At 38.1% G+C, this 17951-nt stretch overlaps 1 protein-coding gene across 7 annotated transcripts in view; it reads right to left on the reverse strand.

Moving 5' to 3' along the window:
- The window catches only part of AKAP9 (A-kinase anchoring protein 9), a 229934-nt gene that overhangs the window by 109803 nt on the left and 102180 nt on the right, over positions 1–17951 (reverse strand). For all 7 annotated transcript variants that reach the window (XM_090047082.1, XM_090047076.1, XM_090047075.1 and 4 more), the window contains 8 exons: positions 15993–16131; positions 15369–15466; positions 13089–13197; positions 12415–12613; positions 6046–6142; positions 5070–5162; positions 3315–3692; positions 610–834 (listed from right to left, as the gene is read on the reverse strand). In XM_090047082.1, coding sequence (XP_089903208.1) covers positions 610–834; positions 3315–3692; positions 5070–5162; positions 6046–6142; positions 12415–12613; positions 13089–13197; positions 15369–15466; positions 15993–16131 — 1338 coding nt within the window. The remainder of the gene's footprint in view (positions 1–609; positions 835–3314; positions 3693–5069; positions 5163–6045; positions 6143–12414; positions 12614–13088; positions 13198–15368; positions 15467–15992; positions 16132–17951) is intronic.

The raw sequence follows: 17951 nt of genomic DNA on the forward strand, positions 1-17951 counted from the left end.
GCCCACAGTGATACTAGAAGAAGCTATCTAGACCTGCTATCTAAACTCCTGCAGTTGCTTCAAATGAGAAACAGGCGTGTTAGCCAGATACAAATCACAGTGATCTGGAATAGCAGGTCACCACTATACCACCTTTCCTCATGAAGACAACAGAAAGTATGCAAGGTAAAATCCAGTGTATGAGGAGCATAATAATGGACTGGTGGACACTTGTATTGCAGTGGAGTTCCATTCCCTATAGAATTGAAGAACTTTAGGGTTCTCTCATATTTATTTTTATACATATTTTGAAATGCTGCACCACTGAAATGAAGCATCCAACACATATGGATGCACCACTACAATGCAATAAATGGGTCAGAATTCAGGATTGTTTTGATTTCACCTGATATCCAGGTAGAAACAGCAAATATGCAGTAGTAGGAGATCAAACTGCTTAATGCCACCAATTAAGCTGGCAAAACTGATGAAGGCTTCAACCAGAAGAGCTTCATGACAGTTTAAGGCATTGATAAAATGTATTCTTTTAAATCTGCTTGGCTGTAGTGAGGTCTCAAAAATAAAAGCTAAGTTCAGTTGTCAGCTGCCCTTCCTCCAAGCCCATATTACCTCCGCTAATTGCATTTTAAGTCTTTCAATCTCCGCTAAGAGCTGTTCTTGATTTTCTTTTTCCCGCTCCATTTGTTGCATATGCCCCTGCCTCACTGTTTCTGTTGCCTGCTGATGTTCCTGATACTGTCGCACAAGTTCCTGTCGCATGTCTTCCAAACGTTCTTCATACAACAACAGTTGACTTGAGGTTTCTGTGCTGGATGCCATCATACTATTATTTCGCTGTAATATATTAATTATTTTTAGTATCATATGTGCTGGTACATACTGTATGAAATATTTAAATAGTTTTTTCAAAAATAATTGCACAAGTTATAACATCCATCAACCAAAATATCAACTTGTTTCAGGCTTCTTGAAAATCCAAATGTTAAAGACTCATAAGCTGCCCCCACAAGAGAAAGAACAATCCCTTTCATAACTATAAACAATACAAAGACATGAATGGTTTCCAAAACAAAGACAAGTACCATATTTACCCAAATTCAAGACAACCCTGAATTTAAGACCACCCACTAATAATCAGATTCCAGACAAGGAAAATTTATAAATGTATAATAATTTTCCATGTGTAGAATCGAATTATTGGAGGATCATCTTAAATCATCTCCCAGTACTACTGCAGGCATTGGAGGGGGGAAACAGATGATGACAGGGCAGTAATGGGGCAGGTGGTAGTGGACATCCCTTGGGTGAGGCACTAGGGGGGCACATGGTAGGGCAGGTGGTGGGGAGGCAGTAATCAGGCAGGTATCAATGAGGAGTGGTGGGGGACAGGCAGTAAGGAGGCAGACAGTAGAAGGTGCAGTGGGGGACAGGCAGTGTGGAGATGGTGGGGGAGGCAGGCAGCTTTCCCCTGCCACCTGCCCACACTTTGTGCCTGTCCTCCACAGCCTCAGGTCCCCGCCCCTTCTTCCCTCCCCCCAAAGTCTCTAACCCCACCCACCTGCCCCTTACCTTTGCTCTGCTGCCAGTAAGCTCCATCCATGCTACATCCTGGGGCACTGAATATAAACCCTGCCCACCCCACGGCAGTGGCACAGAGCCAGCGTTGCTACTACAGGGCTGGGCTGGAGCTGGAGCTGCAGCTGCTGCCTGCCCAATAACACATCATACTTGGATTCCAAAATAAGCATCTTGGAATCAAGTAAATAGAGTATCGAGGTATCGAGGTTTTTTTGATAAAGGACAACAGGAACTTCTCTATGCCCTTTTATCTGACCTTGACTATTGTAATCTCCTGCTCACTGCAATTTATGATCCACTTTTCAAGTTTATAAAAAAATGCTACTACTTAATCATCATCCTTTACTACTGCAATATAGTGACTGCAGCTACTATCATGTCTTAGGTCTGTATACTGTTGTTTTAAGCTACAAACTTGCAGTTGGTCTTCAGGTCAGGGCACCAATGACTTGTTTACCAAAGATTAATCTAAGGTAAAGTTTTGTTTTTATGGTGCTAATTAAGTATAGGAATCTATATATTATGTGTTTCATATTATACTGTGCAATTATAACAAGAATCAATCATATACATTTGAAGTTATTTAAAAATTAAAATGGAATCTGTATCTTTTATTTTCTTGCAACTGCTTCCAAGGAATCTTCTGCATTTTAGAAGCCTTTAAAGTAAATTATGAAAAGCAAGTACAACATAAAATTTGTTTCAAACTGAGCAGAATATAGATACTAAGGTTTCAAATAATCGCAATGTATGGACTACAAAGACAATAATTTACTATATTGTACAACAACATTTTTTATCTGAGTCTATTCACAAATGTGATGGAGAAAAATGAGATGACCTATTATGATTGGTTCTTTTGCATCTTTGTATTCACTATAGAACTTTTGGGCACCTGCTCTGCCTGCTCTGACGTGTTCTAGAACATGACAGAGCATTCTAATTAGAACACTTCAGCAGCCTCGGTGTCGTGTGTATTCAGTGTACCTGCCTTTCAAAATGGCGGCGGGGGCTCTTTAACTAAAGCTCATTGAACAAACTTTAGTTAAAGCACCTCCATCGCCATTCTGAAGCACAGAACTCTGAATACATGAGACACTGCGGGAGATTTAATTAGAGCGTCTCCTGAGAGTTGCTCCAATTAAGACACTCCCTCTGCCCCCAACCTGGAGCATGCGTAAAGATGCTCTTTGTTTTTAAATCCTAATCTTACTGAGAACAACATGAAGATGTTAATCAACATGAAAATGTTTGATACAGATCATTATTTAAAATTATTGCCGTTATAATTTATCCTTTCAGATGGCATTTAAGAGGGACACTGCTAGGTTAAGAAAGCATATATTTACACAATTTATCTATAGCACTAGCAGTATATATTAATTAATATTAAAAGTTGCTGCTAAATCTAGCTAAGTTTTAACTATTTATGCCATTTCTAACAACTTTGATCAAGAACTGGATCATTCAGTTTCACTACATTTGCTTTATGATCAAACAAATATAATGCTTCAGTATTAAGCAGTGAAGGGGAATAACTAAAGAACTTCATTAAAATTTGCATTTTTCCATTAAAACATTTAAAACCCCAATAAATAATGGCCGAAGCTACATAACAGTAACTGGAATAATGGTAAAACTTTTTGTGACCAGATAGAACATGAAATGAGATGGTCTGAAATATACAAATATGCTATTTCACAGAATAAATACATTGACAATGTCTTTATACTTACTAGTATTTCCTTCAGCTCTAATTCTGTGTGTTGGGAGGAAGACTCAGCTGATAATTTCATTTCCTGCTTGCTTGGTCCCAGCATGTAACCAGGCCCAGCAGTTGATTCAAATTGTTCTCCAAGAGAAGGAATATCACTGGACTCTTCACAGAGTTCCTTGCTAAGTGGTTTCAGTTCTTCATGTTTAATGTCTTTTTTCTTTTCTTTGGTAAGATGGATGTCTAACTCTTCTTCACTGCATTTCTGCATCATTTCAAGAGGTCTTTCCTCTTGATGAACAATTTCTGTTTGCGCTACTGACAGACTTACTTCTTTCTGTCTAGCCATTCTTGCCAGTTCGGTCTGTTGGGCAAATGCTACACTCATTTGCACGATAACCTGAATAAGAAAATACCGTTTTTAAAAACACACTGCGACATCAATTACTGGTAAAGGAAAAAAAAAAAAAGAAAAAAAAAATCAGTAAAACAAGTAAATGCAATTAAAATAATAGTTTAAATCTTTTTAATATAAAAAGCTATAAATAAAGCACAGCAATTATTCAAGGATATTTCTTTTTAAAATAGAGTATTAAAATAGAGAAATATTACTGGGATTTAAACCATCTTGTCTATTAAAAAAAAAAAATCTCAAAAACTTGAATTCTACAGTCTGACTACAAACCATGCAAGTATCTGTTTATTTTTCAAAAAGTATCTTTTATTAATCTGATGACTGATCATTTGTTTTTTAAGTATGTGGTCTTAGAATAAAAGGAGATGGATTTTGTCTCCCTAAAATCTTCATATACTTCTAATGAGTAAATGAATTGAAAATATACTCTGCAAGAATGAGAGGAATTTCTTTCATCAAAAAACAAACATGGCATAGTTGTTCTAGTGAAAACTGTTTATAAAATCTAAATAGTACCCTTCATATTATACAATATGTCACATTACCCAAATCCTAAGGAAAACAAAACAAAACAAAAAATCAACAACAAAATTTAGAGTGCAAACAAATAAGAATCTTCTCTCCTAACTTTCTAAATAATTTCTAATGTGAGGACACTAGAATACGGCTGGATGAAGATGCAGACACCTAAAAATATCAGTTAATGGCAATACACATAGGGCATCTATACATGTGCCCGACACCTGCTCCTATGCATACTAATTAGTATGCTGTAGCAGTCTGTGTCACGTGCATTCAGCATTCTGCACTTCAAAATATTGGTGGGGGTGCTTTAAATAAAGCCTGTCAAATGAGCTTAATTAAAGTGCCCTTGCTACCATTTTGAAATGTGGGATACTGAATACATGAGACAATGAGGCTGCTTTAATTAGAACTACTCACAAGAGTGGCTCTAATTAAAGCACCCCCTCCCTCACCCACCTTGAAGCATGTGTAAAGATGCCCTTAGTTTCTCCAGAGGAACCAACTTTAACCATTGATTGTTTTAGGTTTTTGTGGGATAGGACAACCAAGAAGATGGATATTTGTTAAGAAAATAAAGAGGTTTACTAGTGCACACTAAAGGAATAAAAAAGAAAAGAAAAATAAAGTAGGATTTGTATAGGCTTCATGCAAAGCATGTCAAAAGCTTAGTGTTTCATATAAGTTTTACAAGATTCTTCCACATTCATAACCAGAATGAAACAGTTCCTTATAAATAAAGATAAAAATATATTTGTTCTCTAAGTTCTCTGAGCTGCAAGAAATGATAAGTAAAAACACAAGGTTATGCAGTTTAAGAAAGTTATTGTAAAGTTTTACCTTAGCCATTTCTTGTTCTAATCGTTCTTGGTACTGTTTTTCCAATAACTGAATAATATTCATTTCATTTTTTACTTCTATTTCACTAGGAAACTGCAATACAAATGTCAAAAAATCTTAAATGATTTCTTGCTTCTGCTGCATCAATTCTAGAAGTTTTAGCTTAGCTGCTGACAGTTCTAAACATTTTCTTCCTTATGATTAGCTTCAAGTTAGTTGAAGTAATTTTGGCCAATAAGTAAAAGAAGTTTCTTACTGCTTCTCCATAAGCAGCTATAAAAGCACGACTAAAACATATGTACCAATTCAATGCTCCAATACTGTCTGAACTCTGAGAGAAAAGAACAGAAAGGCTATGGCCACATCACAATCCTCAGCATGCCTAAGCTACAGTATCACCACTGCTAAAAGTTTCAAGATCATAAGCCAGATTCCAAAGAATCAGGGCAGTTACTTTAAAATACCATATCTTTTAATTGGTCTTTTATTTTTTGAGCATTTAAGAATTACCATTTCATATCTTCTGTAACCTCAAAGTCTAGACACTTTTAAAATAAATGTTGAGAATCTCTCATAAAACCATAACTTCTGGAGGTAGTCTTATAAGAAAAACTATAATATCTGAAAGACTGAAGAGAAAAAAAAAATCACAACAGCTAGGAACACTAGAACTGCCTTCAACATGTGCAGGAAGAGGCACAACCCAAATACATCTTTGGTACATGGAAAAAGCAATTAATTTTTACTGCCCATCAGAATTTTTGATAAATGCATTTTCATGGACTGAATTAACAATATTTTTCATTTCCTACATCTTATTAATTTAGTTATTTCTCATGGCTTAAAATCTATTACAATTATAATAATTTATTTTTGCTATAAAATATAACTCCTATTTCAATGATGTTAAGTAAATAAGTAAACAATTTATGGTGAGAATACTTAACAACATTAATATTTTTGAATTACACAGTACCTCTACTGCCTTGTCTGTACTTTGTTGAGAAACATTTTCAGTGTGTTTCATTTTCGGCATGACCTCTTTAATGTTTACCTGCGAGTCTCCAGGTATACTAAAATATAAAAGAAAGAGAAGGAGTTTAATATTTCAGAATATTCACTTTAAATGTCACAATCCTGCCAGTTGAATAAATAATAAAACATTATCAGAGCAAGGACAATTGTACATAGGATGCCAACTCTTAGGTATTCTTCAACAGAACAATGAAAAATGATTATTGTTTTATTTGTATTGCAGGAACTAAAGGGGGCAACTAACTGGGGCCACAGCACTGGGCACAGCCTCAGGGGAGGTGAGGGGTAAGCTGGGGGAAGGGCAGGAAGAGGGGCACAAAAAGAGCCGTGACTCCAGCAGTGGCTGATCCTGCAGCTGTGATCAGCACCATGCCAGTTGGTGCTGCCCAGCTACATCTCTGTGCAGTACTGCCCCCACAATCAGCATCAACTCCAGTGTATTGACATATCTACATCCTACTTGGTACAGTTGCTATCACAATTGTCTATTTGCAACAATACAGGATAAGTGAACAGGACAAATTAGAAGAGTAAAGTGAAGTTGACAGTATAGGAAATGGAGCTAGGATACTGTAGTTACATATGCTAGCAGTACAACATTTTGGCTACTCAAACTTAAACACAGAGTTTGGGATTTTCAAAAGAACTCAAGTAAATTAGGAGTGCAGTTCTTATTTACTGGAAAAGGACTTGTGGTTCTAAGGCTATGTCTGAAGTGCCAAAAACACCTCAACCCTGACCCATGCCTTGACTTGGCATACAAGGGGCAGACTCTAGGGGGAGCCATGAGGAGCCTCATCCTCATTGCTGGTGACAGCTGCATGCATGGCTCCAGGCAGACAGTGGGTGAGGGGCCAGGGTTGCACTGTCTTGTCCCCTTTCCCACTCTGAGTGCCAAGGCACGCATGCAGTCACCATTGGCATGGCGCCGATACTAAGGTTCTGCAGCCCATCCACCAGAAGGCTTCAAACAGTTGGCCGGGCTCCATGGCAGCAGTAGGTGCATGCATGCATGCCTCCAGGTGGACAGCGGAGGCAGCGGCCTCAGGCAGCACAACCTCGGCTCTCTATCATTGTGTGTTTCAAGGTGCATATGCAGCTGCCATTAATTTATCTAGAATGGGAAGCCAAAAGCAAAAATAGCTAATGTACGTGTATGCATTTGCAATCACTTCTCCAACTGCATTATAAATAAAAGCTAAGTCAGGTAGGCACTTTTACAAATTCTACTCAATTATTTAGTAAAATATGCGTAGTTTAATCTCAAAACATTTTGCTAGTCTAAGCCCAGGGTCAGCCACATTTTTGAGAAGTGGGTCAAAATGACACAGCCTGGGTCTAAGGCAGGCAGTACTTAGCACGAGATTCTCAACTTTATTTACTAGCATTGATTTACTAATTCCATCCTACTTAGTAGCCAGGGAAAATGGTTCACAACACTGAATTAGATGCATATAGTAATCTTAAACTTTTAAAGTTTCTGTAAGTTTGAGAATGATCAGTTGCATCAATAGGGTGATCTTTCACCCTCGGGTGGGATCTACACTCCCCTCCCTTCATCACGTTCACAAGCTGAATGTGCCAGGTGGGTCAGAAAAAGAAAGAGCTATATAACCAAGCAGGATGGCATTCTATTGGCTGCTGCCAGACATGAAAAAAACATCAAAAACCAGCGTTTTACTGGAAGAAGAAGCGCTTTAGTTTGACCCACCTCCACAATATCTATATAGATGGTTTCAGCAGGGCTTTTTAGCACTTATCTAAAACTAATTCAATCAGTTATAAGATAAAAGCACCCAAAAAAGCTCCACTGAAGTGCCCTACCTGTACAGACATTGGGAAAATTAGGTCAAACGAATGTGATACCTCTTCTGGACATGCGCTGGGCTTGGTGCAGGGGCACGACGAGCTGAAAGTAAAGTGCAGTTTTCTTTTTATTCTTTCACATCTGTAAGCAGCCATTTACTTTGCTGCCCACTGTCAGATGCATGGCCTACTTGTATCATAGGCGTCAAGTTGTATTTTTGTTGGGGGTGGGGGTAAAATTATGGACATGTGGAAAGTTTTATGCCTTTCAGGTGAACGCCCTCTTTCCAAGGCGGGGCAGGGCCCTGGGGCCCCCCACATACTCGGCTCCTCTGACTTGTATTACACCACTGGCTTGTTAAGAGACAAGGCATACATCTGGATGAGAAAGATAGGTAAGAAGTCTATTATGTTCTATCTACATTTAGATATCACAATGCTAGGACATATCAGATAGCTTCTTATATTAGGGTTACCATATTTCCAGTTTCAAAAAAGAAGACACTTGGGGGGTATGACTAGGGGGGGCGGGATGCAGTGATATGCCCATGCCTTGACCCCTCACTTTCAACCTGCAGCACCCCCCTCTCCAATCCCTGTTGATAACCCTCACTCCCAACTCACAGTTCACTGGCCCTGCCTGTGCCCTGTGCTCCCTACCCAGTCCCCTACCCCCCACAGTGCCTCTCACATCCATGTCACAGCCCCCCAGCCCTTCACTCCTGACCCATAGCCCTGTGCCCTCCCCCAAGCCCTACTGCCCATACAGCTCTCTGCTGCCCCTGAAGAATGCCCCCACCTCCTTTCCCTGCCTCCCCTCCCTGCTGCAGCCCCAGCACCGGCAGGCATGTACATACACATACACACGCACACAGCCATGCACCCCCCACAGCCCTGACCCCCACAGACTTACTTGCTTGCAGCTGCCGGGACCGTGCACAGATGCATGTGATGGCCCTGCCTCTGAATGTCCAGCCCCCAATCCCCCCAGCCCCAAGCAGCACCTTGCTAAGGCAAGCCAGGAAGTGTTGGGAAAGCAAAAGCAGAGCAAAATCCCAGACATTTACTGACATTTAAAAAGCTGCCTGGACAAAGGAACCAAAAAGAGGACGTGTCTGGGAAAACTCGGACAGATGTTAACCCTATCTGATATTCCAAGTGTTATGCTAAATCTTCAGATGTTGGCAGGTAGTTCATATGACTAAGCACAAATCTCTAGCTATCTCTGCTCATGAGAGAGATGATAAAAGCCTAATGTTAAGTCAGAATACAAAATATTAAGATTTATGGCTTATATAGCCTCATACTATTTTAATTCTTCCTCTGATATGCACTGCTAAAATGAAAGAAATAAGTGTCTTGCTAAAGAAGAATTATGTAGACTAAATAAAGTAGAGAGGTAATCTTTTCTACCATGAGGGTTATGACCTTTGGTCATATTAGGATTTATAACATTTTTATAGCTTATTTTCCCTCGATAGTTTATTTTATGTAATACCAAGTCTTAGATAAGTTAGTTCTAAAATAAAGAGGAATCCAGAATGCCTGATCAATTCTTGAAGCCAGTGCCATTTCATTTTTAACTAATAACTTTTTATAGCTACTTCTACCGTTCTTATTCTTCCTTTGAATAATAAGCAGCTCCTACATACTATTGTATAGCGTGTGTCAATCTTAGGATTCACTAAGTCAGAAATGAATACATTAACAAAACTGTGATGGCATGGTAATAGATAAAAGTGCCAAAAAGGCCCGCTGAAGCACCCGATCTATACAGAAACTGGGGAGCCAGGTCAAACGAATGCACTTCCTCTTCTGGTAAAGTATTGTTTGTTTTGGGGGGAGGGGGGGTTGTTTTGTTTTGCTTTGCTTTTTTAAACATTCATCACCAGCCACAGAAAACAAAGATATCAAGGGAGTAATGTTGGGACGAAAGGAGCACAAGGCTATGTTATATGCAGATGATATGCTTCTATATAACATTCCAAACAAATACATAAGTATCTGCGGTTGTACACACTACAAAAACCTATGGCACCTTGTTGGGATATCAAATAAATTATTTTCTTATAAATTAATACAAGTCCCCTGCATTGATTGATATTTGCTAATACAGAGAGTGATGAGATCTCTCTACAGAGTATAATCCCATGTAAAGTGAATAAAGTACCTAGGAACTAAAACTACAAGAGACACCACATTTTTATATAAAGCAAACTTTGTGTCTCCCACTGAACAAATGAGAAAAAGAACTGAATTCTTGGCAAGATCTTCTAAGTTGGATGGGAAGAATCAACACCACGAAGATGATGGTCCTCCCCAAAACTCTACTGTAATGTCAACCTTGCTCTGTCTGTAAAAATGTCTGTAAAACCATCTGATTATCTGCAACAGGATGTGGGTTTGCCAGGATCTGGTACCTTAAAGAGTCTTGCCCTGTAGCCCGCAGTCTTTAAGGCTCTTTAAGGTGCTAGGCATAACACAGTTCTGGGTTTTGCCTGATTCTCAGGATTGGAGAGGGGACACCCCTGGGTCCGAACCGGATTCAGGACAGGACCACCCTGGCGTCTGGGACAAAGCTACCCACAGGTGGCAGAACTGGGTTGTCTAGGGGCAGGTCCGGATCCCAAACCCAGCTGCCCCTGCTCTGTCTCCCAAGGATGCTGAACACCTCCTTAAAAATGGGAGAGTGCAGCAGGGAATGGGTGAGTTTCTTCTATCCCCCTGCTGCATGTACTGGTTTAAAGAGATGCCTGACACAATGAACAGGGCATAGGGAAGCGCTCCATCCTCAGTTGCATGTGTCAGGCAGCTCTTTAAATGGGCATGTGCAGCTGGTGATGAAGAAACTTTCCCCATCCTCAGCTGCACATACCTGTTTAAAAAGTCACTTGGAATGAACAACTTTTTTATTTTATTAAAATCAACATCTCCTCCCACCATATTAAAAACAGAACAGTTTATAGCACTTTACATAAAACATTTCCCAAAATATACAGAACCTCCTCATTTACATACTTTGAAATCTACCTGTGAGATGTAATAAACACCTGGATGCCAATTTGCAAAGCACAGGCCACGGTGTAGGGCAGGTATGGAGCTGTGGATAATGCCCCCTGGCATCGGGGCATATAATAGGAAGCTTCCACCAGTTACCACCAGTTTATTATCTAGCAAAGTCGTGGCAGGAGAGACTGGGCAGACTGCTCCATATAGGCAGGTGGGTGGACCGACTTTGAGACCTGGGCCAGAACGTTGCCCCTGTCATATTACTGTTTCATTCACCCTTGTGCTTATCCTCTGACATCACTTGCCTCTTGCTTACATATAGCCTCAACAAGATACATCTCCCCTTCCCTTGATATATCCATTTTAAACAATCAACAATCGCTTTTTATTTCACATCATATTAGCATTTCTATACCAGTTCTTGTATAACCACCCAACAGTCTTCCCTTACCATTGTCTCTTCAAATGTCATTGCTTGTCACGCTTTCATCAATTTCCTCTCAACCCATTCTGTTATTTCCCCTGCTCCCCCTACCCGCCACCTAGAATTTTCCTGTAAGTGTTCCTCAGCCTTTTAATGTCCACTTGTTCGTTCACTTGTTCCCAGTTCTTATCTCCATCAATGTATATTTGCAGTTCGTGCGTGGGTAGTTGCATGCATTCTCGTGGTGTGAAGAATAGTCCCTTGCACACCAACAGGGTTTGCATCTTTTAGATCGCCACTCTCATGCACACTATCAACAGTTTCATTTGCTGGCTCATTTGCTCTCTTCAGTCCAGTCCATACATTGCCATCTTGTATATCAATACATTATTCTATTAGGTTCTCTTTGCAAACCTCCCCCCACTCTTCCACACCTTCTCTGCACACCCGCACTCCCAAGTGGTAAGTTGATTCTATGTTCTCACAGTTTTCCCTTGGGAATTTTCCTGATCTGTTTAATCCCCAGCTGCGTACCCTCTCCCTTACCAGTAATACATCCTGCACTGCCACCCATGCGATTTCTACATGTTCCCTTTTTACCTGTGCTTCTCACATTCCCTTCCATACTTTGGAGCGAGTCTAACTGTGAACTTGACACTGGGGAGCCTATCAGAACTGTTAAGTTGGTAAATATCTACATGTCTCACAAGAGAAACCCTAAAATTTCAAATAGGAATCCATAGTATTCAAAACATGCTGTGGATTTTCTGAGTTCTTGCAACAGAATAATTGCTCTATTATTTTTCCACAATCAAAAAACAAGTGAAAGCTAAGAACTGGCATTTTCTGAGGGGCGCTTTGAGTCTAACAAGGATTGCTTTGAATCTAAAAAGGTTGCGAGCCACTGGTCTAAGTTGCCAGCTACCCTGGCTGGACTTCTGTCTGATGTTGCTAGTAAAAGCTGAAAATCTGGTCCACATCAGCTTTTTAAAATATTAGTATTTGTAATATGGTTGCTTAGTTTAAAAAACTGTAAATATTGTACAAAAGGACAACAAAAATGATGGATACCTGAAGTGTTCAGAAGAGCCAATGTTATTCTGAAGTCTGTTTTGTAAATGAATGATCTCAGTTGTGTATCTCTCTTCAGTTTCTTTCAACTGCTGCTGGAAATAGGACCGGAGGTGCTCTAGTTCTTGAGCATGTTGTTTTTCAAGTTGTCTCTTATGGTCCTCCATCTCCTCCCAATGGGATTCTCTAACCATGGCATCTACAAATCGGTCATTTGATGTGGGAGAAAAAAGTCAGTTAATTATATTAATACATGTCAACATTCTATGTAAAATAATAATAAAAAACTGAATAGCAGTAACAGCAGAGAACTCATATAATTTTAATGAAGGTAATTGTGCTAACAGAGAAGTCTTATACATTAAAAATGAGTACAATTAATACTCATCCTTCCCTCTTGAAAAATAAAACAAGACGTAATCTGATTTTTCAGCATTGCTGAAATGTCTAGTTTCAGAGTATGTCAGTTACATTTCTAAACAACATCCCAGAGATTTAAAAGAACAAAACAAACAAACAAACAAACAAACAAACAAATAAATAAAATAGATGGTATTGATGGTTCTGTCATTTTGTTAAACTTGTTTTCTCCACTAGAAACCAATTGAGATTAAAGCCATTAGTCCATCTATATTGGTGAAGACATATTAAAAATAGCATATGTATCTTTTTACCAAAGTCCTGTGAAGGAGTTTGTAAGCATTCTGTTTTCATCTGTAGAGAACAAATTTCATCATCTTTTCTAGGCTCAAACTCAGCATATGACACTTGGTTTTCTCTGACCTAAGGAAAAAAAATCAGGTAGAGGAAAATATACAAATTATAATCATTAAAATATTGCATATTTAAATCAAGAATATAAACTGTAACTATCCTGAAAATGCATCATGGGCACTGTTATTCTATACAATACTTATTTCTCTACTCACCTCTGTCCTATATTTGGAACTACCTTCTAAACTAACTGCTGAGTGTACTGCATTTATCCACTGAATATGCAAAAGGAGAAAATGTATCGTACTACTCTCAAATTTCCCAGTGATGCTGCATCAATAAGAACAGTAATCATTTTTTCAAAATAATCTTATATTTGTATGAAGGAATGCTGTACTATTTGTCCAAAAAAGATATTCTGTAGGTATACTGAGTTCTAGAATATTCTTGAGTTTACCTAGATATGGATGGCTGAAACACAGGAAAAGGTGATGCATTTGTTTTCATGGTAATGGATGAAGAACTGCTGATAACACCCCTATTAAATACATGTTGCTAATAGATTCACAAAGCAGTATGTATCTATAAAATATGAACTCCTCTCCCTTCTACTTTAAAAAAGCAGGTAGGCAATAGCTGTAAAGAACATTTAGAATGACAACTGTCAATTCATATACGAAGTTCATACTTTATATCCCTACAAAAGCATTAGTGCTCCATAAATAAATGTGTTGCAGGGGGTGGGGGGGTGTTTCGGCTGCCAAACTGAAAAACAGGTGTGGGAATTGTTTTTCCTGATGTAAAACAAAACATTTTATTTTCAGGTGCTTTTAAGAAAAGTGAAGGAAGTGACAAGCTACTGTACATCCAAAAAGCCAGAGAAAAAGATAGTGGCAGCAGCAGCTTTTCTTTTACCCAACAGCCTGGTTGATTAAGTTACTCAGGATGTGACACTGATGATCAAGCCTCTACTCTAAATGAGGGGACCTGAACCAAAGTCATTGATCTCCCAGAACAATGAAGGGTATTTTAGAATAAGCTACTTCAGTTGCCATTCCAGTTACTATTAAGTATTTTATAAAAAGTAATACTCCAAAGAGGAGAGAAAGAGAGAGCACAATCCATTCTAAAATGACTTACAGTCCCTGGGGTTAGAGCATTTCAAAATACATGGATTTGGGATTCAGACCAAGCTCTCTCACCTCTCAGAAGAATGACTTAAACAGCATCTTACAGAATTGTTCTCCATGCAAAAAAAAGGGACAACTTCAAGATCCAACTTCAAGAAAAAGATCCACACTCAAAAAAGACCCAGGCACTCTCTTGGGACAAGATGCAAAATGGATCCCAATCTTCTCAGATGAAACAAAGGGGTCTTTGAAACTAACCACTCGGTTAGGTAGGCAATGACATGCTCCTTTTTTTACACCTGGCAGTTTTCTTTGTTCTTATTAACAAAAATATCCAGGAACCTTGAACGGTCCATTTCATATTTCTGAAATTGCTGTTGAATGATTTCTGACAAAACTGCATTTTCAGCAAGTAAATGATTCACTAAAGAAATTTCACTCAACTCTAATTAGATGACATATAAGCAAACAACAAAAATTTGAATTAGTTTAAGGAAGATGAATATTTTACTACTGTATTCTATTTACACACTTGCTTTTAAAATGATGTTTTCAAGATTATTTGAAATTTTCTTCTCTTACAATTTGATTAACTTTATTTAAGCTAGTTTATTCATATTTATTTAAGCTAGTTTGTTCATAAGCATCAATTTAAGAAGCTGCTTTTGAAAGGATCTGGATAGTTTCATTTCTGTTCACATTTAGTGCCAAATCCAAATCAACTTTGTAGTCACCTTAACAGACTTAAGTTGAATTTAGGCACAGAAGACTGTTTGACACTCTACAAATGCTACTATATATTCTCTTTCACCCAGAATGGCAAGTTAGTTTTATATGATGCAAAATATCATACTTAAGAATGTTCCCAATTTAATTTTAAAAACTTTGCTTCCTTTTCTTAGGTTCAGGTACATAACAAGTTATTAATAAACAGATATTAAAAATTGTGGCCTTGATCCTGCAAACACAGCACATATACTATGCCTTACATTTAAAGTGAAGCTGACATGAATACATTTAAATAAGGGCATAAGTGCTTTCGGGATTGGAACTTAAAGAAATACGTTTCATTGCATTTAATACATATTCATTTTGTGATCATAGCTTTACCTTTTGGCAGTCACTCATAAACTGTGTATGAAGTGCCATCATCCTGTTGCACTCTTCCCTTATCTTGTTCAGAAGAGTTTGCATATTTTCTTGCAAGGCTAAATTACAAAGCAGAATGGTGACATTTTCCATTACATTTACAATTACTGTACCACTGTACATGGTCTTTTAATATGGTAAATTGCTCAGATATTTGTCACAAGAGATAATTACCATAAAAATGATTACATAAATAGGCAGGGGCCTGTATGATTTTGCACTTTGTATACATCTCTTTTTATAGTTTATGATAAAATCTGTTTTTCCAGAAACGTAAGGAGAAAAATCATCCCTTTCACTAATCCACATGAAATTTCCACTGTAATGAGCATTGTAAACAGTAAAGTACAGTATAGCACTCATAATAAAGACCGTTCAAAATACTGATATATATTCAAATACAACTAGTCAGTTAAGTACATTTGTATCCATTTCACTCAGAAATTCTGAGCCTAAATATTATTATTTAGCTTAGTTCAATAATTTCCACAAATATATTAGCGTAACCTAAAAGTTACTGGCAGGGACACGTATACACACGCATGTGCATGTGTGTGCACGTGCATGTCACACACACTATCTTACCTTGAGCTTGAACTCTCTGTACCGGCAATGTGAGGTTAGAGTTCTCTTTCTCTGTAAAAGCAGCATGTGATATTTCTTGTTCTCCATCACTAACTTCAACATCAGTTGAGTACTGCTCACTCTGAACACTGCACAAAGACTACATAACAAACAAGAATATCAAAAAAGGAAAACAGTTTATGGCTTTATAAAAACAAGCAAACTAAGAACAAAAAATAGCACTACCTATGGAAGAGTATCTTCTGTAGAAATCACTGTATGCAGCTGTCTGTAAAATTTTCAGATAAGAGACCCTTACAGTTTGGATAGACTGAACAAAATGTGGAAAGTAGAGTCTTTTTAGGAAAAAGAAGCTATAGCATTAAAGTGGATGCTGCCAAATCTTGCAAAGTTTGCAGAATAAGGCCTACTTTGTGGTTGGTCACAGATGAATCCATATTGCCTCATACCTTCATTCTGATTCCCTGACCTTTTGCATTTGAGAAATAACCTCTATTGTAGAAAAATTACGAGAGTCCTACAACAGGGGACACAGATTTTTTCAAAGATCAGTATGTACTATTATCAAGGATATAAATTGGACAGGTGGAACAAAAAGGGAATGATGCAAGTGAACACAATCCCCGCTCCCAGAATTAAAAAAACAAATTAAGTTTGTTGCCACTGGGTTAAGCAGAAAAATATCCTGGTTATCATAAAGATGCCATATAAAGGAAGCAACTTTTCTCCATGGTAGTGGTACTGTGTTGAAGATGTAGCTATATGCTGAAAAAAGTGACTGCAAAGATGGCTTTGTGGGGTTTCTCTCTGAATTTCAGTTTACAAGATTTGGAAAAAATTATCCAGCTGCTCGGCCTATAAACTTAACTTGGCATCTCAAGAATTATTATTGTTCTCTCTGGCTCTGGCACTACTATTTTATTAAAGCGATTTATAGGCTGCCCTCCCAAACAAAGGCTTAGGGCAGCTTACAGTACGAGACAGAACAACTTAAAAAGGAAATTAAAATAAACCAAACAAAATAACAAAGTAAAATAAAACAAAATGAAGCAGAAATCCCCTAAACAGCATCTTGGCTTGTCCAAATAGAAAGGACTTGCAACACTTCTGAAAGAGTCCAGGCTTGGGCTCTGGCAGGCTTCAACATGGAGGGAGTTCTAGGGCTGAGGAGCAATGGCCAAGAATGACCTCCTGTGTGTTGCTACCAGCTGGACTTAAGAGTACCTATGGTACTTGCAAGAGTATTATTTCCTAGTAATATTATAGAGTCTACATTTAGAATTAATTTACTAGTTTATTTGACAGAACCCAGTTCAATCTCTCTATATACTAGCTCCCAAGTACAGTTCACGAAAACTTTAGTCAGGTAATTAACTAAGCTACAGAAGCAGTTCTCTGTAGTAACAAACAGTGACATTATTGCTTCCTTTCTGATTGTAAGTAGATTAATATACTATACAGTATTAACACTGAAAATAGAATCAATAATTTTTTTAGGTGCCTCCTAGAACAGAACTTAAGAAAAATAACATGAGGAGATATAAATTAGACCTGTGTAAAGAAAGAGGTAGAACCAAAAGAAACAAGCCAGGAAAGAGGGCTTACAATTGTAATATCAATACAATTATGTGATAACTGACAAAAATTAGTAGTGCCTGATGAAACAAAGACCCCCCCAACACTTATATGCAAAATAGATAGATGTCTTGTACGTATTTTAATACAGCGAAATGCAAGGTCATATGCCCAGGTCATATGCCCCTAGAAACAAAGAACAGAAGTAATATTTATAATGCGAGACTACTCCCTAGAAAACAATGACTTTGGTAGATAATCAATTGAACATAACGTCCCAGTGCAACTCTGTGGCAAACAATCGGTAAGATTACTGCTGGAATACCATGGCCAGTTCTAGTACCTAGACTTCAAAAAAGTAGTTGAAAAACTGGAAAGTGTTTA

Source organism: Crocodylus siamensis, chromosome 5, assembly GCF_052110815.1.
Source record: "Crocodylus siamensis isolate JL-2025a chromosome 5, ASM5211081v1, whole genome shotgun sequence".
NCBI classification, from domain to species: Eukaryota; Metazoa; Chordata; order Crocodylia; family Crocodylidae; genus Crocodylus; species Crocodylus siamensis.